Here is a 26,276-nt window from a genome sequence, read left to right as displayed (position 1 = left end):
AACATTGGACCTGTATTGATTTTTCCTTTTGTTTCYATTTCAGCCCTCGTCAGTATTTAGGATGATACATTCAAGCTTGGACTTTAGAAACTCCCCATGCCTTTACTTAATTTGATGCAAACAATATATCAGTCAGCCTGATATCTCAAATTGGTTTAAAAAGTTAGGCTTTTTAAATCAATTTGATAATTTAAAAAAAAAGACATTGTATATAAAGACCTTAAGCTAACATTTACAGACAATATAATATAAATGTCTGTATCTAACCATCAGAAATTGATTGAAAATCTAAAAATCTGAATCTGGAAAAGGATCAAAATCATTTTAAGTCCACCTGCTGAGACGTATAGAACTAGTTTTCCCGATCGTAAGGTAAATCACACAGAATCTGAAGGTACAGCTCAAAAAGAGCAGAAAACCATCATTTGATTATGTGTTTTGTTCTGTGATTGTAGAGAATAAAAGCTGTCTCTCAGTGAGAAATGCTTCCAGTAATTTATTTAAGAGGGTAACATGTGGAGGTGTATGCAGTGGGTGGCCTGAGTGAGAGCGTCCAGAATACCAAAGAAAAACTGGTAATTGTGCTTTAGGAAGCACATTTTCACAAGGCGCGTAGTTTAGTTTCTCTCTGWGATTGAAGAAGAAAATTAAACWCTTTATTGTTGTAGGTATATCCAGATCAAGGTTTTTAAATTTGTCAATCTAAACACAAAACATTACAGGTATAGAACTATCTCAGTTATTGTACAGTTAAAAATAAGCAAACATAAATTTAAATTTGAGGCCAACGACATGTTTTATTGAAGCTTAATTAGCAGCAAAACTGGACTTTCAGATATAAAAGTTCACATGAAGAGTTTTTCCACTGTTGAATTAAAATATAATAAACAAGATTAACAATTACAGCAGTTGTAATTTACAAGGATGTGGGACCTGCAGTGCAGCAGTCTGTCGCTGTGTTGGACGATTGCAAAAGATTGCGATAAAAAATATGTTGAAATGTTTAGCTGAAACATGACCAACTCTACAAGTGAGTTGGGTAATAGTGGAAGTAGACTTATTTTAGTAAAATGTCATGACTAACTTTTCAGTCCTCTTATCCAGGATTCTGCTCATTTAAAACCCTAATATTAGCGCATCTATTTGATTTAGGATGATCAGAAGCATGAATCGGATTATAATTTCTGAGTGTGTTATTCAGATTTAAGACTATGAATGGATGCTGGGTGATTAAAGTCGCTTGAATCCCTGCACCTTTAAATTTCTCAGCTCCTCCCTCTTCTCAGTGACAAGTCCGCAGAGCTTCTTCTTTAATGCATACAGAGGAAATGACAAACCAGAGGCGCTCTGTGGGCAGGCATGTCAAATATTAACACTGAACCTGGGCTTTAGCCTCAGCAGCTCAGCTTTAGCTCACATGTGAATGCGCTAAGTGGACATCTGCGGTCCCGCTCGTTACTCTGCGGACGGACGCCCCGGGGGTGGGGGGCTGGAGTGGACTCGCTGAATGGACGTCGATGGACTGGACTGACATCCACTTCAGTCGGACCGAGCGAGGGAGCGAAAGAGAGCTCTGCATGTTCAAGTTCCCTGCTCCAAGCAGAGCGGCATCGCGGTGTGCGTGTTGGATGCGTGAGGAAGTGCGCGTTTGGTGCGCAGCGCCCGCTGGAGCTGGAGCTGGACCTGGAGCGGCGGCGGCGGCGGTGGTGGTGGTGGTACTGGAGGTGGAGCGAAGTTTAACGCCGTGATTTTCTCTCTCTTTTTTTTTTTTTTTTTTTTTTTGTTTGTTTATTTTTCGCTCGTTTTCCGCCAATTCTGTTGTGTCGCCATAATGTCCCGTAAGTGGACAGGTGGGCTACCGTTTCCCCGATGAAAACGGATCATCTGTGCAGAGGCTCAGTGATCGTGACTGTGATGATGATGTCGAGTAAGAGCGTGGAGTGGCTGCAGGACGAGCTGGAGTCCGGGGCCGGCGCGCTGCTGCTGCTGGACTGCAGACCCCATGAGCTGTACGAGTCGTCGCACATCGAGTCTGCCATCAACCTGGCCATCCCGGGCCTCATGCTGCGGAGGCTGAAGAAGGGCAACCTCCCCATCCGCTCCATCATCCCCAACAACGAGGACAAGGAGAAATTCGTCAAGCGGTGCAAGACGGACGTGGTTCTCCTGTATGACGAGGCGACGTCGGAGCGACACGAGTCCGGGCTGGGGAGCTCCGTGATGGGGCTGCTGCTGCAGAAGCTGCGGGACGACGGCTGCAAGGCTTTCTATCTGGAGGGTAAGAGGTTTATTTACGTTTATTCTGTCCGATTTGAGGGGATAACTTGTCACTTTAAACACACATGGTACCAACTGGTTTCTGAGCAATCATATAACATTTATTAGGCGTTTATCCGCAAACTAAATCTGTAATTAACTAGCAATGAGTCTTGACTTTACGGCTTCTTCTCTTGGTTATTAAATTCAGTGTAACAAAGCTGAGCCTTCAACTTGAACTGCCTTCAAACTTTGATCTCCCTCGCGCCTTTTGTTCCTCTAGAAATACAAAAACTAGAGTTTGTTCAAAAACTAAACTCCTCATGAATGCCTGTTTGCGTATAAACACCGTGTGTTTTTTGTAGAAATAGCCCCGCCATGTTGTGCTCCTTCAGGAAAAGGCAACCTTTTTTTTTTTTTTTTTTTTTCATGAATGGAGAGAGGAACCAGGACGCAGACTCGCTCTTTAGAGAGATTCCCTCAGCTCTGCATTAAAGAAAATGCAGCTTTTAAACCCGACGGGTGTAACAGAGTGGACCTGAGTGTATGTGAGCCGTGGATAAGTGGATGTGTTTGACGGGGAGTCACAAGCTTGGCTGCCATTCACAAAAAGTCCACTGAGCTGTGAAGTGTTGCTGCCGAGCCTGGCTGTCCTGATTCTCCGCAGGGCTCAGCTTTTCTCAATGGAGCGCGTCTGGCCGCCCTGTTTTCATGCTTATGTTCTGGAAAATGACATGTTGTCACCCTTTATCTGCCTGAACACTGCGAAAGGACAGACTGCTGCTTAAAAGGAGATCGAGAAACACACCTGCGCTGTCAAGAATGGCAAGATATTTGATTCGGGATTCACCTGCACACCCATATTATGACCTATGATTTGCTACACAAACTTGAAAAATATGGAAGTTTCTTTCCCTGTGGCTGGTTGGATGAATGTGACGAAATATAAGTTTATATTTAAATGATATCATGTATTACAACCTGAATGTTTGTCAAAGAATACATGCTTTTCCGGGATTTTTCTCTATTTCTAACACACCAAATGTCCTTTAAATAATCTGTGCTTAGTATGAATGAATCCAGCTTAAATCTGATAGGTTTCTAAGTGTTTTAGCTCCACTATTACCCAATACCGTCAGGTCCCACATCAAAAACTAACTTCATCATTGCAGGGGTAAGAAGCTCAGAATGGTAAACATTTTTCCTTGGATGTTCTCCGTTTTATAAAGACTGGCAGACATTTTATATTATTCTTTCAGCCCATAAAAGTATTGGATTTGCTTTTATCCTTATCCAGGAATAAAAACAAATGCATTTATTATGGAAAAATCTTTCTCTTTTCATTTCTTCTAAAAGTTTTAAAGATAATACAGTACTTTGTACACCGACCCACACTTGAATGAAGTCGTTTATCTTTCTCATGACCTTGTCTTTCAGGTCTGATCTGCCATTTCCCATTTTGAGAAATTAATTTTCTTTTTATTATATAATTTAGATAAAACATTGCATGTCACTTGGTAGTTGTAAAAACTCTCAAAACGAATTACTCTTCAAAGTACAATGCTGGTAGTTTATCTGGTGGGAGTTGATTATCCTGAAAATAAGATCTTAAGAAAATGTAAAAAAAATAAAAATAAAAAAAATAAATATTTAAATCAGCTTATAACTGAGTGTAGGGAAACTGGTTTATTCTGATCTCTGGCCAATTGATTGGTGCATCAGTCTAATTATTCTGAGCGACTGAGACAAAGAAAACAGCAGATTCACTGCGCTTTGGTCCTGAGGCCGAACACTGGACTGGTGTTTTTTTAACTGGCTCCAAATAAAACAAACATCAATAATTTAAAATTTTTACAAACAACAGTTTTCATATTAAACATGGCAGACTACATTGAAAGAAGCAGTGGTTAGTGTTGATTAATCAAGGTCTGATTTATTGGGTTGTGTTACAGATTTTGAATCTGATAGAGCTTAATGTCGTCCCCCCCCCCCACACACACACACACTTCTAAATCAGAAGCTAACTTTAGTGTTGTGTCGTCTCATAATTTAATGAGCATATAGATAATAAAATTCACCACAAATGCATTTGTGGTGCATAAAATGCCAAGATTTTATGAGATCTGACAGAAAATCAACAAAAAAAATGTCTCATCATCCAGGTTAAAATAATTAGCATTTATTTAATTTTCAGCTTTCACAATGTGAAAGCAAAAATGACAGCAAAAAATGCAATCAAAGGAAAAAACAAGGTATAAAGATGGATATAAAAGAAAATGAGGATAAAGGGTACGCAAAGCACCAGCATTTCAATAAATGTATTTAATTTCAATAATTAAAATCATAAAATGAAACTTATCACCCATAATATTTCTATAATAAAACTATTTCATTAGTTTTTATAGGAAGTCCCAAACATGAATGGTAGATCTAACAAAACAAGGAGTGTGAAGTTAGAGAAAATGGTCATTTAAATGAAGGGCTGCTGCATTTTTTTATCTTTATTTGGCTGAGATTCATCTGAGCTTTAGCCTTGATTTAACAACAGCAGGTTGGAACAGATCCAGTTAAAATGGATATATTTAGAGGATGCGAAGGCCAATAAGGTCAGAGGTTTTTATAGACAAAGAGGTCAGAGATTTCTTGAGGACTTGGAGTTGCCTCCATAGTTTTTAAAATAAACACAGTGATCATTAAAACGGATGCAACAGCAGAAGGAAATTAAAAATCTGGGCTGATAAATTTTATTTTCCTCTTCAAGCAGATGTGACGAACAGAATGATTAGGCTGCCTTTGACAGTAGATCAAATATTCATTTTTAAAATGACGTTGAATGACATTTATTGTACTTTTTTTTTTTAAATCATCATCAGGAGGATTCAACAAATTCCAGTCCGAGTATCCAGAACATTGTGAGACCAATCTGGACTGCTCGTGCCCCAGCAGCTCCCCGCCGACCTCAGTCCTGGGCCTGGGCGGACTCCGCATCAGCTCCGACTGCTCGGACGGAGAGTCCGACCGGGAGCCGAGCAGCGCCACGGAGTCGGAGGGCAGCCCGCTCCCCAACAACCAGCCCGCCTTCCCCGTCCAGATCCTGCCGTACCTTTACCTGGGCTGTGCCAAAGACTCTGCGAACCTGGATGTGCTCAGCAAATACAACATCAAGTACATCCTGAACGTCACGCCCAACCTGCCCAACATGTTCGAGCACGAGGGAGACTTCAAGTACAAACAGATCCCCATCTCCGATCACTGGAGCCAGAACCTCTCGCAGTTTTTCCCCGAGGCCATTTCATTTATTGGTAAGTGGAGGCGGAGTGTCCAAAAATATAGAAAGGTTGAGTTAAAATTGACCAGAGAAATTTCAATTTTTGTACTTAAAATAGTTAAAACTGACACTACCAACTCAAAACTTAAGAACGAAGACAAGCTGTGAGTTTGTTTTTCAGCCTGTTTTGGTTTGACTGTGTCTGATTTAGTGAGCAGTTCTGATCTGCAGGGCTGAACTACGTCAGAGTGTGAGCTCAGAGAGGAATAAATCCAGGCACCTTATCTTTATTTCTCTCCAGCTCTAACGTTACATCATGCCACTTTCAGGGGACTTTGAAAACAAAAGGTCATATCTTTTTTAGATGCTCATTTTTGTCTTGCTGCAGAACAAACAAATACTCTCAATTTAATATTTATTTACTTATTCCAAGAAAAATGTGGTTAATGCTATATTTTTTAAGAATGCATTCATCTTTGTTGCCCAAAATTAATCCACATAACCACAAGTTTAAATGTTTCTCTCTGAAAAACGTAAATAGAGGAAAAATGTAGCTACCATGGATTCTGAATTTAACACTCTCAGCTGAGGAATCTTCTTTGTGGTCGTTTAGTAAACTGTTAAAGGATATAAATTTACACATCTGCGGATTAATACCAACCACTTATTGATTAATTATAGACCACAGAAATGCACTTTGTTGTGCTTGACTCTCCTTGTGGTATTTTGTATAAAGTGCGTCTGAAAATCTTCAACAATCAAATCCAAAAAGTCAAAGTTTAGTGATGCACCATCTAAAGGCAGCTGCAAAGACAAGTGTTTTACTGCATCATATCTCACTTCATTTGGACCGCATTAAATGGAATAAAATTTTGAAGAGTCATAATTTAAAAGGACAGAAAGTTGCTCTAATCTTTTTGCATTTATATCAATCGATCATACTTATTTGTTTAGCTTATTTCAGGATAAGCATGGGACAAAAACCAACAGAGCATGGATGAGTCTTTTTATTTCCACATTTTGTTCCTGGTTTCTTTAATCTGTTTATTCATACCTATCCATCTGTCTGGTCATCCATTTATCTATCCCTGTCTGCCCATCTATCCAGCCCTCCATACGTTTAATGTTTTTCACATGTTCTGAATTTAAAGCCTAACTTTTGTAAATTAGCAGCAAACTCTGGAAATTCAAGAAATTACTGAATTTTGCAATAGAACATCTTCAAGAAGCACAACTTTTCCTTTTTGTGCTTCAGGCTTAATAATCTCCAGTAAGTTTTTGGATTACTTTTAAATAATAAATGTATCTTTTTTACCTAGATATATTCTTTATGAGTTGTGGTGAGTGTAGGGGGGGGGGGGGGGGAAAGCATTGTTGTTTTTGTTATTAAATTGCTTTCCAAGAAAAGCTTTGTCATCCATGAGGTCATAAATAAAACAGTGGTTCTTTGAGAACAGAGTCATAATCGCGACTTTTCCGCTCATCTGGTTCGGTTTTCTGCATTTCCCTTCATTCTTTCTGACTTTATTCTCTGGGAATGAATGAATCCCCTCTGCAGGCCAGGGGTTTTTAAACTAATAAATCTCCTTAGGTGGGAGTAAGTGTGACATACGCCAGACCAGGAGGTCGTGGCAGATTTGGGTCATGCTGATGTTCGATGGAGCCGTCCGGTCAGCTGTGATGTGCAGAGATTACATCAGATCCTCCTGGTTGTAGTAGGGTAATTAAGGATGTGTCAGCAATCTGCTGCCGGAAAGTTGAAAATTCCTTGAATAACTAAAACATGTTGCTGGATGTTTATGCAACGACGTAGGAAGGGAAAGGAGTTTGTTTTTCTGGTAGTTAAGCATCTTGATAAACGGAGGATTTCGGCGATGTTGTGGCTCTAAAGCAGCAGTAATGCAGCTCAGCTCTCAGATCAGTTCCAGGAGATTAACCACTGGTTATTTATTCCACTTCTGAGCCGTCTGGAGCTTGGATAAATTCTCCTGACGACGATTTTTACACCCATCTCCCTGCCTTTTTTTTTTTTTTGCGTCGTGGAATGTGAGCATACATCACATATAAATTTAATTTGGCATCAGCGCGGCTGCCTGAGTTCGCGAGCCAACTGACCTCAATCCTCCAACAAGGGAAGCAGTCAGAGAGAGCGAGAAGAGGCTGAAAGAAAGGAAGGAAAGAAGCACTTAACTCTCGCTCTAATGGCCTCTGGATGCGAGTGCAAGGGCTCGAAACTGATAGGTGGATGGGTGCAGCAGCTTAATAATGCAGGACGCTTTTTTTATTCACAGTTTGCTTCAGACCGAGAGCTGGAGGGGAACTCTTGTTCTACGCTGTCATTGAGAAAACCAGTTGTGAGCCGTATCATTTAGACGTAACGTCTAAATGATCATTATTATGCAAATTTTAAAAATGACATACATTTTTGTTCTCAGTGTTTCCTCTGATGCATCGTAACAAAGACGTTTCTAATAACGAGACGTGACAGTCGTACATTTACCCCAAAACTAAATATTTACCAAAAATCCACAAACTGCGAACAGAAAAACACTACAAAGTCAGTCTGGGGCTAAATTTATTTAATCTAATGAATGCTGGTAAACGTTTTAAAGTCATGAGATAATCATTTTAAAGTCAAAAAGTCATTTAAAGGATAGCCAAAATAAATAATCATTTTGTTTATATTTGATCATCTGATCATCATGTGATCATCATTTTGTTTATATTCATAAAAATTTGCCATTATTGATTGATAAATTAACATTTTGGTTTATTTTAGCTCATTTTAGAGCTACCTCCAGATTATTAAGTAATCACCCAAACTTATAGAAATGATTAATGTCACAATCGAGACATGATTAGCTTCCTGAAAGCAGATTCTACAAATATTTTAAACACTTAAGCCTTCTTATACAATGTAAAAAAAAAAACCCATTAAAATATGCAAATAAGTGTTTAATAAACATCTTAATTTCCTAAAATGCAAAAACAGCATTCTATACTTGTGCACTTGATCATTTGTCAGTTCTACAGAAAAAGAAAATGCTTCTAAAATCAACATGTGAAAAAGTTCAGCCCTTTCTGCTGGACTCATTGTCAATACAGTGTAGGCCTAATCTGTTGATTGATTGATTGATTGATTGATTGATTGATTGATTGATTGATTGATTGATTGATTGATTGATTGATTGATTGATTGATTGATTGATTGATTGNTTGATTGATTGATTGATTGATTGATTGATTGATTGATTGATTGATTGATTGATTGATTGATTGATTGATTGATTGATTGATTGATTGATTGATTGGATATCAAAAAGTGCTTAGTAGGAAATTTTTGTTTGCAGAATTTGAACCGAGTGAAGCTAAAACTTTTTCAAGTGTTTATATTATTTGTACTTTTTTTTTTACTTCTCTCAATATGTCATTTGAGTCAGTATACTCCAGTTAACAGCTAATTGATCACAAAATTAGTGGATGATTATTTTGATTTTTGATTAATCACGATTAATTTGATTCATCGTTCCCGCCCTAACTGTTTGCATTTTAATGTATCAAAGTAAATCCTGAGTTTCAAGGTAACCTTATAATTTCTTTCTCTTCTCCTTTATTCCCTCGCCCGCTCCAGACGAGGCTCGTTCCAAAAAGTGCGGCATCCTGGTCCACTGCCTGGCCGGGATCAGCCGTTCGGTCACCGTCACCGTGGCCTATCTGATGCAGAAGCTCAACCTGTCTCTCAACGACGCCTATGACTTTGTCAAGCGGAAAAAGTCCAACATTTCCCCCAACTTCAACTTCATGGGCCAGCTCCTGGACTTTGAGCGGACGCTGGGTCTCAACAGCCCCTGCGACAACCGCGCCACCTCCCCGCAGCACGACCAGCTCTTCTTCACCACCCCGACCAATCACAACGTGTTTCAGCTGGACACACTGGAGTCCACTTGAGAGTATGACTTGAGACTGTTCCGAACACCCCTCTCTTTTTTTCCAAGAGGTAGGAGAGGTAACGAGCGGCTGCAGTGGGAGGAAAGCAGCCGGTTTTATTGAAAGTTTTCGCCTCCTGCTCCGAGAGCCTGGCCACAGAGCTGCTCTAGAGCGACCGGAGGGGTCACTGAAGCCAAGTTTAAGAAGATGTGACAGGAGTTTCTTTAACCCAGAGCAGTGGACTGTGGGTTCACACCTGAGCTGTCAAGGCTCGACTAAGTTGACTGAACGACCGCAGCAGAACTGACAGCTTAATACAAAGAAAGGAACATGGAGGATCCAGAGACGACGGCATTGCCGCTGTCATGCTGAGCTTGTTGGCGTCTTGTGGAGAATCTGGGATTTACTTGCTCTACTAAATGTAGAGTGTTTTTTTTTTTTAAACCAAGGAATTAACACACACACACACACACACACACACACACTTAAAAAAAGTATGTAAGTTTGTACTGTATGTAAACGTACATAGCAGAACATGTATGAGAAGTCCTTAACAAATTCAATATGTCTATATGCATTTTTTGTATATTTTTATGTACATTTACGCACAGATCTGTATGTTTATATAATGATATACTCTTTATCTTTGTCCAAAAACAAAGTGATTCAATCTGAAAACGGCTTAAGAGATTGTAAAACTAAAGAAAGGGAAGAGTTGTTGGAGTTTTTGTTTTTTTCCCGACTCGTTTTTTGAATTTTTAGTGACACAATGCAGTTTGCACAGTGGTGTAGCCGACGTAGACGTGCTGGCACTTGATAAAGAGACATTCAGAGAAGGAGGAAGAGCAGACAGAGGAGAGGCCAGTCCCAGGCTGCGACGAGTCCGGACAGCTGCACGGTGCTGTGGGGAGGGAACGGGGACCCGGAGTCCCGGACCGAGGTCGGGGTCTGGGCGAAGGTTGGAAGTTGGCTTTGCCCTCCTTGCCTCCCCACACCACTGCTGGCTCGGCTGCCGACGAGGAGCCGCGGGGTTGTGTCCACCAGCTCAGTCGTCTCAGTGAGAAACCAAACTCTTTTGAACTTATTTCCGTTATTCCATCACAAGCTTGTTTTGCCAAAACTGGTCTCTGCCCGCTCAGACTCTCGTGTTTTTCTTTTTGTGGAAACTTCCCTGAGAGCAAAAGAAGGAAGCGATTAACGGTTCAGAGCAACTTTTTTTGGGCACCTTATCTGATCGGTCTCGCTTTTGCCAAAAAGGACACCAGGAAGAGGGACGGCGGGGGCGTGATCTGGTGTTTGTGTTGTGGACTGGGACCGGCCTCAGAGACCGACCGCACTGACTGTCCCTTCAACTGCATCAAGGGGCAGCAAAGGAGAAAGCTCTTAGTAAGGATCACCCATTTGATTAAAGATAGTTTTAAGCATTGGCTGTATCACCAGAGAGATATATTAATAGTGAAAAGGGAATTTATATATTACAGGTATTAAACAAATGGATCTTATTTTGTATACCTGAGCATGTTGTGGTGCTGTGTGCTCTCTAACAGTCTTTGTAACCAAGGGTTGGATGTTGATGTAAAACGTGGGAGGACTTTTTGCTTTCAAAGTATAAATGGCTTTCTGGGACAACATGCACATCTGCTGCGCTTAGAGGAAGTGCTAAAGTAAAAAAAAAAAACAACAACTGAGAATTAAGAAAAATTCCCAACAAATGGCTCTATTCTGCTCCTTTGCTTGCAAATTATTTCCTTCATTCTTTGAGTCAATTTGGGCGCAGGATAACATCTTAGCGTACACCATGCCACTCAGCTTAAGGTTTTAATCGTCTTATCTTGAGATTTAGACCAAAAGAAATGAAATAAAGCAGCTATTTCTGCTCTGGCTTTTAATCTACCAAAATGCCACACAGCTAGGTTTATTTGACCAAGGGGAAAAAAATAGTCTGTGTGTAATCATGGAGTCGTTTTTAATCGCACGCAGAGCTGGAAGCCAAATAATCAGAGCTAAAACAAGACAGTCGTCAGATTTTAAAAAGCTAAAAGTAGACGGGAAACGTTTGGTTGACTGGTACTTCCTTTACTTCTGGAGATGCGCTGATCAAGCTTTTCTGATTTCTATAAGATCAAACTTTAGTGCCAATTATGACCAATGAAGATATTATTTCTCCTTTCAGGAATTATGAGATTAAAAAGAACATCCAGCTTCTCATATAAACTGTAACCAGCTTTTCAGTTCATCAACATCATCATTCCCACAGCATGATTCTGCCACCACCCGGTTTCACAAAATGCAAACATTTTTATACCAAATAAGATACTGAAAGTAGATTGTAAAAACACAAAATTAAATGATTTTTCCTGATTAATTTGTAGTCTTGTAAAACCACATGACTATTGACATTTCCATTTGAGCTTTCTTGTAACTTCAAAGCTTGCAGCTGAATAATGCAGCATTTAGAAAATGATAACAGGTCGTATTATGTGGACGCATTTAAAAAACAAAAACGGTAGTCTACTGGGCATAATTCCTCCGTTTTTTCTTTACTCTTTCCTTTCTTTCATCTGGGCTTTAATATTCCTTAGCGGAAAATGAATCTCTACCAAAAATGAGGTTTCAAATTGCTGAGCAGAGCCATTCAAAGGGAAATGTACCCTCTTCAACTCTGGCCGGACCAATTGGTGCATCTCTTTTGATTTAGCTGACGATTTAAAGTGAATTTTCAATAAAACAAAGTACATGATGTCTAAATCCAAAGTGATTTTCTCGTAGATCAGGAACATTTCTCCACGAAGCCCAGCGTCTATCGGTAACTGATTGTCAAAGAGCAGATGTGGACGGGGTCTAAACAGAAACAAAGCTCCGGGTCTCTGTGGGAAGCAGCGTTTGGATCTCCTCGTTGGTTTAAAGCTGGCCTTATATAACCTTTCTAACGCTGACTGTTCAACACTCTTGTAATCACACTTATTAATAAACATTTCTCTGTTTTAAAAAAAAAAAAAATAGGAATACGGTAAGAGTAGAGAGGCACGCTGCCTTCTTACCGTAACGGGTCACATGAGGTCCTCTTTGTTACTCTGCAATATATCAGAACACCTTGTTTTGCAGGATTTTGTACATCTAAGACCTCAACGTTTTTAGATTCCTCTCCTTTTGTACGATATCTGCTCTGTGTAACTGTTCAGGATCCAGCGGGGTCATGAGCTTCTGGACTGAAGCACCGTTTCACCTGGTGCAAATGTGTCCAACATCAGAGGCCATTGCAAACACACACACACACGTACGCACACCCAAAGCTTTACACAGCCAGAGCTGTGCTTCAGCATGCCAGTATTTGTCTCAACACCCGGCTTAAATAATTACAAATGTTTTTTCTTTTTCCTCATATTTTGATATAACGTGCTCTATGCTATTCCTGTGGCCTTTCAATATGAATATACTGTATAATCTCAGTATATGTATACATTTTGAATTTATATGCAAAGTTGATCTCACATTATGAAAACAATACGATCGAGGTTCCTTGTTTGGATTCGTATCCCATTTACAATAAAACAGTGAGCAGCGAGAACTCGATCATTTTCACCCGAGGACAGGAACATTTCAAGCTTTTCTATTTAAAGAGTACACGGTTTATTTCGAGCTGCTTTCTTCTGGGTGGTGTTTTTGTGTGTTTGCGTGTGTGTGTGTGTGTGTTTGTGTCTTTCTAACATCAAAAGAGAAATTGAGTCATTTTCTCTGTTTGTAAATTTCCCAGATCACGGGAACGGACGTTTCTGTGTCCTTAAACTTGTAGCTACAGTACATGCGCTTGAGAGAGGAAGGTTGTGTAAAAAAAAAAAAAAAACGAGAGCAGATAGAGGAGAAGGGAGGAGGCGGTGCCACGATAAAACAAAATGAAAGGAGGCGTGAATGATTTGATAAATGTTACCTCAGTGAGGAATTCTTCAGGGATATTGTTTTTTTTTTTGTTTTCTTTTTTGACAATGCATCTTGCATCGTGTTACAGCTTAAAAGTCACGTTGAATAGCTGTTTTATTTTGTGCTGTAAGCGTTTTTTGTTTTTGTTTTTTTAAATAATGATTAAAAAAAAAGATGCAATCTGTCTCTGTATAAAAAGGACGGGCATGTTAACCAGGGCAGTGTCACCTTTCTGTCTACTGAGAGAAAAATGATTGACCCTACGTATTGTACAGTGTATGGAAGCAACTCAAGACATGTTTATACAGCAAATAAATCTTGAAATATTTTTTTCTTTAACGCGTGTTCCTGTTATTTCTGACCACCAGGTTTATGTTAAAATATTTAATCACTCATAAGTTTTTATGTGGCCTTCCAAACACTAGAAGAACACATAGAAAGAGACTTTAAGATAACAATTATGAGCTTAAATGTTATCTTACCAATCAAATCAAAGTAGTTTTGTCTGCATGCTGACAATTAGATCAATATGAAAAGAAATTCAGTGTAATTTAATTTTAAAAGGTATTCATCAAAGGCAGAGAGAGCTATTTATTCATATCTTAGCAGTGTGTTCATGAGTTTTATCAATGCATTTGGGCACAAATGACCATTTAAGGACATTCATGATCTTGATATGGCCCAAAATGAAAACTAGTTTGACACCCCTGGTGTATGTGAACAGTAAATGATGGCAGTGAGGCAGTGAGGAGAGGAAAAAGAGCTTCCAAAGACGCCGTTGTGAGATGAGCTGACTATAAATACCTCCGCTCTTCCCTCCTCGTCTCTTCCAGCGATGCCCTCTCGCTTCTTCTTCCCACTACAATTGCTCGGCTTCGCCTTGGCAAAGATTTCAGCTGTTGCACAACCAAGTGAGCCGTTTAATTCATAGTAAATGAGAGCGGATATTACACTGACAGCGGAGGTGATATAAAGGAAATTAAAACCCAGCCCTGTTTGAACAGAAACGACACTGAAAGCTGAAGGATCGGGGCCTGCTGGTAGCACGATGTGAGGGTTTCCCACACGCTTAACAGCATCACGCAATCTGAAATAGTTCCAGTGCGGTTTCCTGTGACACTATTTTCATAGGAACAATAAATCTGACGGCTCGTATACAGATTTCAGGCTGGCTGACAAAGAAAGATGCATGATTTACGATGGACTTCCCGCTCTACAAGGTAATCTAGTCGTGGATAATTGCAAAACACTTCAGATGCAACTCAGTTTGGTATGTAGTCGATTTAAAGAGTGTAATTATCCAACCTCTACACAAAAAGACCGCATGTCAAAACCCATTGAGCTTAAAGGGCTTTAATATGAAAATTATTGGCTCTAATCACCTGAGAGCACCTTTAGAGATTTGTGGGGACAATTTACTTTAAAGGTTGTAGACAACTGGGAGTGCGTACAGTTAAAACCAAATATTAACAAGCACTGTATAAAACACCACATGCTCTTTTTGTGTGTCAGAAAATACAATTCTGATGTTTATGGTGACCAAAGTGATTTTCTTTGCAACAGGCCAGGACAATAACTAAAATTATGTTTCAGATTATTTGTTTTTATCAAGATAGTTGCATACATTTCCTTTGTGAGGTAGAATTGCCTTTTAATCTATAAAACTTCAGTCAAATGTTTTGGGTTTTCTTCCACATCTTTTCACAGTAGTGACAAAACTGATGAGTCGGGTTTATAACGACTCGCTTCAATCTCATTCAATTTTTCCCTCTAACCACTTTGTGACGGTCACTCCCCGTTTACAATCTGCCAACACATTTCTTTCTGAAAATGTCTCCCAAATTGAGCAATTTTTCTCAGGTGAACCTCAGCGTTCTCTGACGATGAGGAGTGTGTGAAGCATTAGTTAGAACCACTTAGAATCATGAATCTCATGATATACAGCTCCGAAAAAAAAAATGAAGAGCCCACTGCAGTGAACCCCATTGAAAACCTCCTGGTTATTCCACCAAATACTGATTCCTGAACTCTTCCTCAGTTAAAACACTAGTATTGTTGTTTCTAAATGAGTATCAACTAGTTTTCTTTGCATAATTCGAGGCCTGAAAGCGCTGCATCTTTTTTGTTATGTTGACCATTTCTCATGTTCTGCAAATAAATACTAAATTTTTGCTTGACATTTCAGAGACATGTCGTCAGTAGTTCATAGAATAAAAGAATAATGTTCATTTTCCTCAAACATATACCTACAAAACGTAAAATCAGAGAACCTGATCATGTTAAGTGGTCTCTTAATTTTTTCCAGATCTGCACTCAAGTGACACATCCACCGTTTCATTGTGGATGTGCAAGAATGACTTACTGTAAGAGCTACTGGCATTTATTTGCAGCTGAAACATGTTTTTCAGATAGCACTAATTAGTTAGAGAAATGTTGTGTTAATGTTAAGACTGATGTGAGAGATGCACCAAAGCACCTGAAAACCCCCCCAAAAAACTGTAAAAGTTCATTTTTAATGCCTTTTCAATGCATGTCATAATGTATTTCTTATTGCTGGCATTGCAAAAAAAAAAAAAAACTGTTAACGTTCATTAAAGTTTGATAAATTTGAAAAAGTTCAAAGATATCATTTAAAGTTATTTTATTTTTTAATAAACAGACGATGGAGAGAAACAAAGCACCCTTTCAAGTTAGTGGCAGTTTTCAAATACTGATTGCACAAAATATTAAAACTCGTCTAATAAAGACTTAAAACACCCTCCCATTAATGGGACTGGTGAGTGATGCTCCTCTGGTGTTAACGCCATGTCTGTGCATGTTTGCAACGACTGGAAATATTTCCAAACTGACATTTTCTCGGTGTTGTAACCATGGGAAAAGAGTAGCCGTCTTCCTCCAGCCAGTTACTGACGAGCAGGGCTAAGCAACACGTGGGGGAGGGTGTAGCTCACTGTTCTGTGATCCATGACAAAACTCCAGACAATTTCTTTATAACTTTTCTATAAAATCTTTAAACCAGAACAACCCAACAAATTATTATTTTTTTTTTTGTTGCTATTTTTAACTTCTAAAAAACTCAGTTTAAGTCTTTTAAAGTAATATTTTATATAAAGGTATGTTACTAATGGGGAAAATAAGCTAAGATACCACATTTATTAAGCTTGAAAACTTGGTGGCATTTCTGTTTGGAGACTCAAGTGGCTCTGATAGAAGCAGCTGTAAAGACCAAACCTCGTGTCGCGCTACCTGTCAGCTGCTGAGCCACAGTGAGTTTTCTAGAAAGAAACGCTGAGGAAAAGAAATCACTGACATCTCATCGGCACGCAGCGCCAGCTGCCGAAAGACTAAAAGCTCTGTGAAATCTCATTTCAGGAGTGAATGCATGTCTTGGTTGTGTAGAGCAGCTTTTCTGAGGTTAGACGTAATCAAATTGGAAGGGAGATCAGATTTCTTTCAGACTATGATCTCAGCTGCTAATGTGTACTGAAGGATGTGTGTGACTGTGGGCACCGGATGTCTTTATGTACGCAAGAGCAGCCATGTGAGAGTTTTTGTCTTTGACCTTGTTCTTGAACAGCAAACAAATTCAGGTTTTCTATTTGTTTGTCCCCTAAATCAACAGAGACCAGTGGAATTTTTTTTTTTGCTTTATTGCTTGTTAATAAATTTAGACTAATGATCCTAATGCTGAAATTCAGGTGTCTAACAGGGCAAAAATGATTTTAAATATATTAGTTTTCTTCATGCACTCTCTTTCTAAACCGTCTCGGAAACCTCCTCCGTTTTCTTTAATTCATTTTGGTGATTTTGGTGTCCGTTTCACTTAATCGAGATATCACCTTTTCCTCTCCTTCCTCCTCCTCCTCTCTGCTGTAAGTTGAGTTGGACAGGGCGAGGGTCAGGTGCTTACCGGCCCAAGAAAGTGCGTCACACATCCGCTCAGAAGTTAAAGGTTAACAGCAGCGACTGATTACAGCACTACGTGACCATCGACTCGCAAACACTCGGGTATGTCTCTGGAGAGTGATAATAAAGTCCAATAAATTGGGTTTTAATGACATTTTGGTAAAAACACTCCAGAAGGAGACACTATTCAATCTTGAAAAAAATACAAATGAACAAAACTGTACCTTTTTAGCAATAAAGAAGAGATGATACAATTAAAACATGATATCATGCTTCATCTTCTTTTTAGAATAAGGGGAAAGAAAACCAACAGATATAGAATAGGAATAAGAACATTTCATAATATGACTAATTAGTAAACTTATGACATTAACATGCGTTGGCTAGTTTCAAAAATTTGGCATTTGCATTTTGTCTGAGTAGAGGAAAGAAGTTAATAAGGGAAAGTGAAGTTATATGAGGGTTTACTTCTATTTGCTCCTTTTTAGACAATGGACTAATAAATAACAGGCAGAGGGGATTGAAGGTCTATTGACCTGTGTTATTTATTTTGTTGTCTGAAATCAACCTAACCTAATTTATTTAAAAATCACTGAATGAATTTAGTTCTTCGGGTGACTTATTTTTAAAACAAATATCTCAACATGGCTTGACTTTAGTAAGTAAAACCTAAACTCAAGACTCCAGGGAGGTTTTTCATGATGCATGTTTGGTGAAAACTAAATTGGATTTGTCTTTTAATTTCCCTTTGGGATTAATTTTTTATTTTATTTAAATTGTTAAGAATGGATGTGGAAGATAGCATTTAGGTTCACTTTAGTTACCACAGGTCAGCGATGTCCAAGGTCATTCCTCAAGGTCAGATGTCCTTCATGTTTTAGAAGTTGCCCTGATGTATCACACCTGAAGCAAATTATGGGTGATTAATAGGCCTTTGAAGAGATAAGTTTCACAGCTGAAACGTGTCTAAATCTAGGCCAATAAAGAAAATTTCAAAACCTGTTACCAAATCAAACTTCAGACCTCAACCAAACTAATTCAGAGTTGAAACAAGATTTATTACTGTCGTCTTTTTCACAAATGACTTGAAGAAAATCATTTTAGGAAGAGTAGATTAAAAACTTGGAATTGCGTGTTTTTGTGCTCTTCGGTTTAACTTTATAAATGCCTCACATCTTCTTAAATGCATTTTTAACATTTTCCAGCTACACTATTCAGAGAAATAGAAATTGTCAACTATGAATCCCACTTTAAGTCTGTCTGCAAAAAGATCCATCCATCTCCCCCCATAAGAAGCAGCTATTAGACTCATTCTCCTATCTGGTATTAATGACTGATGAATGAAACATCTGGTATGTCCCCCTAGAGTCAGATTTGCAGCCCATTAGCACATAGACTCCTTTGAACTGCCCCATCATGTCAAGGCCAGAGCATCTAAGTCCTCATATTTCACCTCTGCTGCCCCTCGGAGACAAACTGAAGCAGAAACGACTGCCAGATGTGAGACAGTCACCATGCAGTCACACACGACTCTACATCTGGATAATCTTGAAACTTGAACAGCTGTATCTGTACACAGGACACACAGAACTGAGACGCAGCCTTTTGATCCTCAACATTGAAGAGTCAGAAACAACTGCACTGCAGTTTGAAGAAGAAATAAATAATTGCAGATTTTTGTTTGTTGGATGTTTTTAACAAAAAAGTTGTTTCTGAAATTTTTCCCGGTGTTTTCAATCTCATATAATCGTCATAACATCAACATTTTTCCAGGCCTTTTGCATTTTTATAGAGAATGTGTCAAATATATTTAGCAGCAGTTTTTTTAAGGTTTCAAAAATTACTTACACCAATGATTATATTTTTAGCAATAGATGCTCCTCCAGGAAAACAACAGAAGTGTGTGTGTGTGTGTGTGTGTGTGTGTGTGTGTGTGTGTGTGTGTGTGTGTGTGTGTGTGTGTGTGTGTGTGTGTGCGTGCGTAAAATTAAAGGAAAAAGGTTGTGTGCTCTCTGGTCTGAATCCCAGCCTGTCATAGTTCTAGTAGAGAACCTGACAGAGAGAGGTAACGTTTGAATCTGCCTACCTTTTTACAGAAAAACAACAACTCTGCACCACTTTAGCTCTCCTGTCCTGCACCTGACCTAGAAAACGCTGAGCAGGATGTTCACATGCATCACTTTTTCTGCATGTGGGTCTGAATCGAAATGAGATGCAGAGTCGTTCTGATGTGGTGAAGAATCGTCTTTACCACAATATACATTTACATATATTTCTTTTTGTTCCTGTTAACAGAATATTAAATTCAGATCAATTCAAAAATGGTTTTGATTCTTCATGTTGTGTTGTTAAAAACCAGCAGAACTTGTGGTAAATGTTCTTCCTTTTAGCTCTTTTCTGCAGAATGAACCATAGGATTACTCATTAGTGAAGCATTTGAAGAGCGAAGCCATTCGTCTAAATAAACGTTCTGTGCTCACTTCCTTCCCATACGCACGCTCTGTTACAGTCACCACTTTTCCACCGTGTTCATTTCTGCCTGCTCTTGCAGATGAAGGCCCGAATGGACACTCAGACGTTTTTTTTACGAGCAACAATCCACCGATTGTCCTTTTTCCTTCCTTTATTTCAGCTCCTCTCACACTCTTGAAAAAAAAATTGCCGCACACTCAAGCTGTAGCGTGAAACCCACGAGGACACTCAGTCCTCTGGCTGTGTGAGGCACAGAAATGAGGAAGTGGAGATAAAAATAATTTTTGCAGGCTGATCCGTCTGATGATAACAGAGTTCTCCCTGGCTGTTGCCAAGGTAACCGCGAACCAAAAAAAAAAAAAAAGGGAAGTTGAACTGTTGCAGAACTGAGCGGGCCCAACAATACCAGGATCACTGCCTTCAGGGGGGAAATTTGTGCATGCGGAATAGTTCAAAATGTTTTTCAATGGGGTTCAATCAAGTAGTCATTATGAGGCAACATATTACCTGCAGTAGACAGAATCTGTAGTAAACAGTTTGGAAATAAAGGGAGAAATGGCAGCAGAAGCCTCCAGACAGAGCAGGTATTCTGGATTGACAGAATACATGACTTTTCAAACACATGTTGCCAGTTTTCCCAAACAAACAACCATCCAGAAATCATTCTGCAGGCATTATACTGATGATAACTATATCCATAAAATCTGATCAATCTAAATAGACTACAGGGATGTTTTGAAGACATAAAAACATGGATGACTTCTAATTTCCTCATTTTAAATTCAGACAAGACAGAACTTATTTTTGGACCAGAGCCTCACAAAGACAAACTTTTTAAGTCATTCACTTGCTGTGGATGGCAGTAACTTGGTCTCAGGTAATTGTCTAAAGAACCCTGGTGTTATTTTTAAGCATAGTATCCTATCTAAATGCTTTATTTAACAGATTTCTAGGTTATAAATATCATGTTGTAATTATTTACAAGCTGGATGCTCAAAAACATTCAATATGAAGCCTTCAGCTTATCCAAAATACTGCAGTTAAGAGTTCTGATAAGAATTATTTTAACTTTTCTTCATTTGCTCAGTTCATCCGGAACAGAACTAGAAATTGCCCTTTCCTTTTTAATAAATATTATAGTTAGAATGGCTCAGGTTATCCTGAGTTTTCCCTGCAGCAGCAACTATAAACCTACACTGGTAGAGGATACACTGTCCACCATTTCTCCTCACTCTGCCACTTCCACCTGTCACTCATCATTTATGGTCATCTGCAGACATTGCCGACATTAACTTAGTATTTTCTCCCAATTTTTTTTTCCGTTTTGCTTCACACTGTCACATTGTGAAGGATTGCTGCAAAGTTGACAGGGTGCAATTAATTGCGCATTTTTGCCACACATTTATTCAGGAAGACATATTGCAGCAAAGTCAGCAACTCAATGAAATCCTGTGATAAATCCTTTGAAAACTTTTTAAACTGAGTTTAACTGCGTTTTTATATAAGGTTGTAAATAATTGATTTGCATCTGTCTATATGATTAAGTTACGTTGATTTTCTATTTCTGTATATAGACTGGACCTGTTTGTTCCATAGACAAAAGTTGTAAAATATCTTCATAGAAAAAAACTCATGAATATAATAGAATTGAATTATTTCCAGCCAACAAAAAGACAAATTACATTAAACGCATTTTTACAGCAAAGATGAGCTTCAGCTGTATTGGCCAAAATGCAAAAACGATAGTTGCCAACCAACCTTTGTTCCTGAATTATGGACCTTCATAAAAACTTGTTTGAATCTACAAAAATATTTTGTGAAAGGCATTTATGTCCACATCATGATGTAATGGGATAAAGGCTCTCACCTTATATGAAATCTGATTTGATTGAAAATCAGAATAACAGCTTGAGAAAAGCTAATAAAATTAGCTATAGAGTTATTTTTGGTTGATTCAAAGAAACAAATTTTCAGTGTATGAAAGTAAATGTATTTACGACTTCAAGTGACCCAATGCTTATGATATTAAACTGCACTATAAATGGTTGAAACGTGTTAATAAAAGCCCAGAATTGCGACGCATTCATGTTAAGGATGACTGTAGGGAGAGGCAGGCAGCCAAGGCTTCTACAAGAACCTGGTAATTCTGTTTCTGACTTGTTTGCCAGATCTCTTCTTCCTTTCGTCCATTGTTCTGCACATTTACACAAAAATGCCCCAATCTGTTTTGGGCTGCAGCCGGAGAGCAAAGCATCCGTTCTAATTGTGTCTATTATGCTGTGAAGGCATGAAAGTTTAATCTTCTCATCCCTCATATGTACCAGATTTGAGCATCTTGATCTCCTGTCTCTTCGTGAAACTGAGAAATGATGATGATGATGATGTTTCAGCTTCCTGAAGAAGTATTAACCACCAGGGATAGGCATTGGGGGCAGGAACACTTAAATATGACTCGTGTGTTTCTCTGGTTGGTTCACTGAGCTCTGGACTCCAGCCAGAATCTTATCTGACCCCATTAGATTATTTGTATGCTTGCACAATCAAACCCTGCAAACTGCCACTAACCAGAACTGCAGTGAACTGAACCCGGATCAAATGAAGAGAGGCACAGCAGACCAGACTGTGCCTTGATTATTAAAGTAGCCAGCAGCAGGGAGGCCGAGTAATTCAGCCCTCTGTGCAGATAAATAATCCCTGCTGGATTCAGTGAGAAAATGAGCATGCACTTGTTCCTTTGGTGGAGCAAATCAGGATCTCATGCTGTACTTTGACCTGACTTTGCACTGGACTAATCACAGATATATAAGGAATCAATATTTTGATAACTGTATTGCCAAAAAAAAAACTTTTCCAAAGAAAAAGTGACAAAATTATGATGATAATCACACAATAAATAGTTAATTTGTTAATTATTTAAAAGCAAACAAAACCTGCCTATATAGATCCACACAAGTGGTGTGATTTAAACTTAATGTTTGAGAAAAACCATCATAAATAATTAAAAGTCCTCTTTTCTTACACTTCACAGTAACACCAACACAAGACAAAGGGACAGATTTCTCACAGGACTTCCAATAGCTGTGAGATTATTGTGAAAAACACTCACCGCCAAATATAAAACAATTAAACTTTTTTTTAGAGAAAAATCTTAATCCCTTCATCCTCCACTAATATGAGATTGGGCAAAGGAGGAAAACCCAAACATCCTTCACATTGCCCCGCATATTTTATGGGCATGAATAAAACTTCAATAAATTTGTGTATTTCACTGATAAACCCTTCTTTCTGGTGAAGCTAAAGCTTTGCCTGGCCTACATTTCAGAAAGCTTGCTCAGCACAGTGAATGAGGCCTTATGTTACGTTGAGTTTCTTTAAATAATGCAGCAGGATTCCCTCTGAAGTATATTTGAGATACAGTAGGACATCGGCCACACATAATTCACAATTACCATGTCTTTCATTTCCCTTTTCCTTAAATGCAATACTAAAGGCGGCCTATCATGCTTCATTTAAGACATTAGGATACATCTATGGGCTATAAAAAACAAGTTCGTTACATTTTTTAGCATAAAATAATTCTTAGATAACATTTTTAGTATGCTCAGTTTCACCTATGTCGAGCTACTTTTCAGAATCAGCTATTTTAGGCATTTAGTCACTTTAAATCTAAATAAAATGCTGCTGGCCACGCCCCCTTGCTCAACGTTCACACTTGCACATGAAAATGGTTGCAAAAACATGCGCAATTATGCAACGGTACGTTTTTGAACAGCAGAAAAAGAATCTCTGGCAACAACCAACAAGAATGCAGCAAGTAGTTTCTACATAGTAACACTTTATACAGCGGTAAAACTACTCAACTTGTTTCGGTAGCGATTCTTGATTTGGCTGGAGTTGCTAGGTAACGATTCTTGACTAAGCAACGACACAATGATATGTAACTTAACAATCACGAGGTTTTTGAAATGGCACAACAACAAAAAAACATTAACTTATTGCCAAAAACATTTGTTTTTTAGGTTATGTTAAGTTTTTAGAACTAGTTGACACCCGAATGGAAATATAAATTTTGCATGAAAGATCCCCTTTGACATCCTTGGAGAGTCTTTGGAGAATCCTATCAAATGAGCAATCTGATTAATTGATAGGATTTTACACAAAGCACACTGAGACACTGGTTTTGTGAGAGCGGCCATCTAACCTGAATAGTTGCTAATGTAAGTCGGATCAACATGCAATTTTTCAGCTCTGCTGAATTGTTTTGTATTTACCACATTGTATAAACTAGCTCAGCTCTTTGTATCATGGGAAAGTGGGCATTTGTTTAGTCTGAGCAGAAACTGAAACCAAAAAAAGCCATTAAAGTGAACCTAATCCCTCCAGCGTAAGCTAATATGATCCAAACATCAGTGTAAACAATTTGCATCATAGTGCACCAAACCCAGAGTTTAGAAACCTTTGGTCCTGAAGACATTTATATGCTCTCTGCTCGGTTATTCAGCCATCTTAAATACTCGTGTAAACCTAAACTGTTCAGCGTGAACAAGTCGTAGAGTGGGGTAGATATCATTTTAAATTCCTTTTTCTGCCTTGTCGGGCCGCCTTTGTTGTTCAGGCGGAGCTAACGTGTGCAGGCTGCACGTCAAGTGCTTTATTATTGAGGAGTACGCACGATTTAGGAATCAAAGCTCTCTGGCGGATTCAAAATAATCATAAAATGTTCTTTCCACATTGTAATCTCTTTACGGACTCACAGGGTGTTCTGGTTTTATTCAAACTATCTGTAGCTAACTCTTCCCGCCGCTTTCTGCCTCCCTCCACTCATCCATTAAACCCTTGTCTCAACTCTGAAACCCCATGCATGTGTGTCTCACCTAATTAGTGTCAGTTATCTGTGGGGAGAGCTGCAGATGCGGCGTTGAGAATGAGGATGTCAACAAGTCATTTCCTGCGGGAGGTACGAGACACTGTGTGTGTAAGTGTTGTGTGGAGGGAAATAATGAGCTACAAATGCCCTGGTCATGTTGTGGTCCAAGCCTCATGTCAGAGCTGCTTATTGGTGAATGCGAGCCTTACGAGGCAGCAGCTGAGACATCTGCTACTGTGCGAATGAGCATGCTGGCTCGCCCAGATTAGTTTCTATCATTCTGAGAGGAATCCCTTTAAGTGGAGGAGAGATTCCTGCAGCGCCAGTAGAAAAAAGTGCTAAATATAGTCTGTTAGGAGAAGAGCGCCATAACGAGGTCTGATTTTTTTATATAGTTGAGATGTAAATAAAAGTGCCTTCAACACTTATTGGCACACATTGGTAAAGATGTGTTAATAAGTACAGATTTAAATAAATTCCTCTTTTAGTGCAGTACCGTGGAAAAATGAATTGAGAAATTCATTCATTTCAGGACGTTTTTGTTTTTTGACCTCCTAGTAATAATTATAACTTGTAATTGAAAATGAAATGTCACTTTTTTTAATTAACCAGGATTTAGAAACATTTAAATTGCTATCAATCAATCAATTAAATCAATCACATTTTATTTGTATAGCACATTTCAGCAGCAAGGCATTTCAAAGTGCTTTACATAATTAAAATAAAAACAGCATGTGACAGTGAATAAACAGAAAGACAAAGAGAATTTTTTTTAAAAAAGAAAAAGAAAAAAGGTTAAAAACGATAAAATCATTAAAACTCGCACCCCTCGTAGGACTTCAGTTAAACGTCTCACACCTCAGAGTTTTAGTTAAGATGTCATTTAACAAGGATTCTCATACCCCTAGATATAGATTTGTTTAACTGGGACGTTTTCCGGGGGGGCTTTACATAGACAGTGTGAAAGAGAAATAAAAAGAAGTTAATAAATAGATGAAAAGTAAAGATAAAAACATTAAAAACATCAGACATCAAAACCCGCACTCTAACCCTAATTTAGCCATAAATTAGATAAATCTAAACTACTAAACCCACACGTCCTTATTCTGTAGTGTATAAATGTGTCATAAAGGTAAAAATGAAAAAATAAACTCTCTTACTAAAGGCCAATCCGTTGATTTTATCTTGTCAACATGCACGAGGATTAAAAAAGACTAAATGAATTTGTGTATTCAAAACTCTCCAAGAACCACAGCAAAGAGTGACATCTTCACCAAGTCTTCATAAGACAGTTTATTTGGAGGCTTTGTGAACATCTTTAACAGGGATGTGTCAAAAACAACCTAAAACCAAAGACTGAACAGGAAAAGCAGCTTAAGAAAGTTCAACAGAACATGAAAAAAATAATAATTTGGGTGACAGATAGATGCAGAAATCAGGATCAGGAGTCATTTCAACCCAGAAAGCAAGACCAACAGAAACAATACAAGAAAATGTCTGAACCACATCCAGAGATTTGTCATGGATTTAACACTCACTTCACTTGTTTCTGAACATTTTATGACTTTTTTGTTCAGGTTGTCTTTTGGAGGGCGGTGGTTTCTGTTAAGCTGCAGGAGTAAGACTGAATCGAATTTAGAGTTGCCTCTAAGTTCTCTTCAA

The 26,276-nt window shown here is 38.6% G+C and overlaps 1 protein-coding gene across 1 annotated transcript; it reads left to right on the top strand.

Annotated features, from left to right (window-relative positions):
- Window positions 1-868: 868 nt before the first annotated feature.
- Window positions 869-13,708, top strand: dusp7 (dual specificity phosphatase 7). Its single transcript, XM_008408518.2, has 3 exons — window positions 869-2,278; window positions 5,130-5,558; window positions 9,156-13,708. The coding sequence occupies exons 1-3, from the start codon at window positions 1,870-1,872 to the stop codon at window positions 9,470-9,472; spliced, it is 1,155 nt and encodes a 384-aa protein (XP_008406740.1). The 5' UTR covers window positions 869-1,869; the 3' UTR covers window positions 9,473-13,708.
- The last annotated feature ends 12,568 nt before the right edge of the window (window positions 13,709-26,276 follow it).

The sequence above is a fragment of the Poecilia reticulata genome, linkage group LG5 (assembly GCF_000633615.1).
Source record: "Poecilia reticulata strain Guanapo linkage group LG5, Guppy_female_1.0+MT, whole genome shotgun sequence".
Lineage (NCBI taxonomy): Eukaryota > Metazoa > Chordata > Actinopteri > Cyprinodontiformes > Poeciliidae > Poecilia > Poecilia reticulata.
Note: the sequence above shows the minus strand (reverse complement) of the source record. Positions and strands in the feature narration are given on the sequence as shown.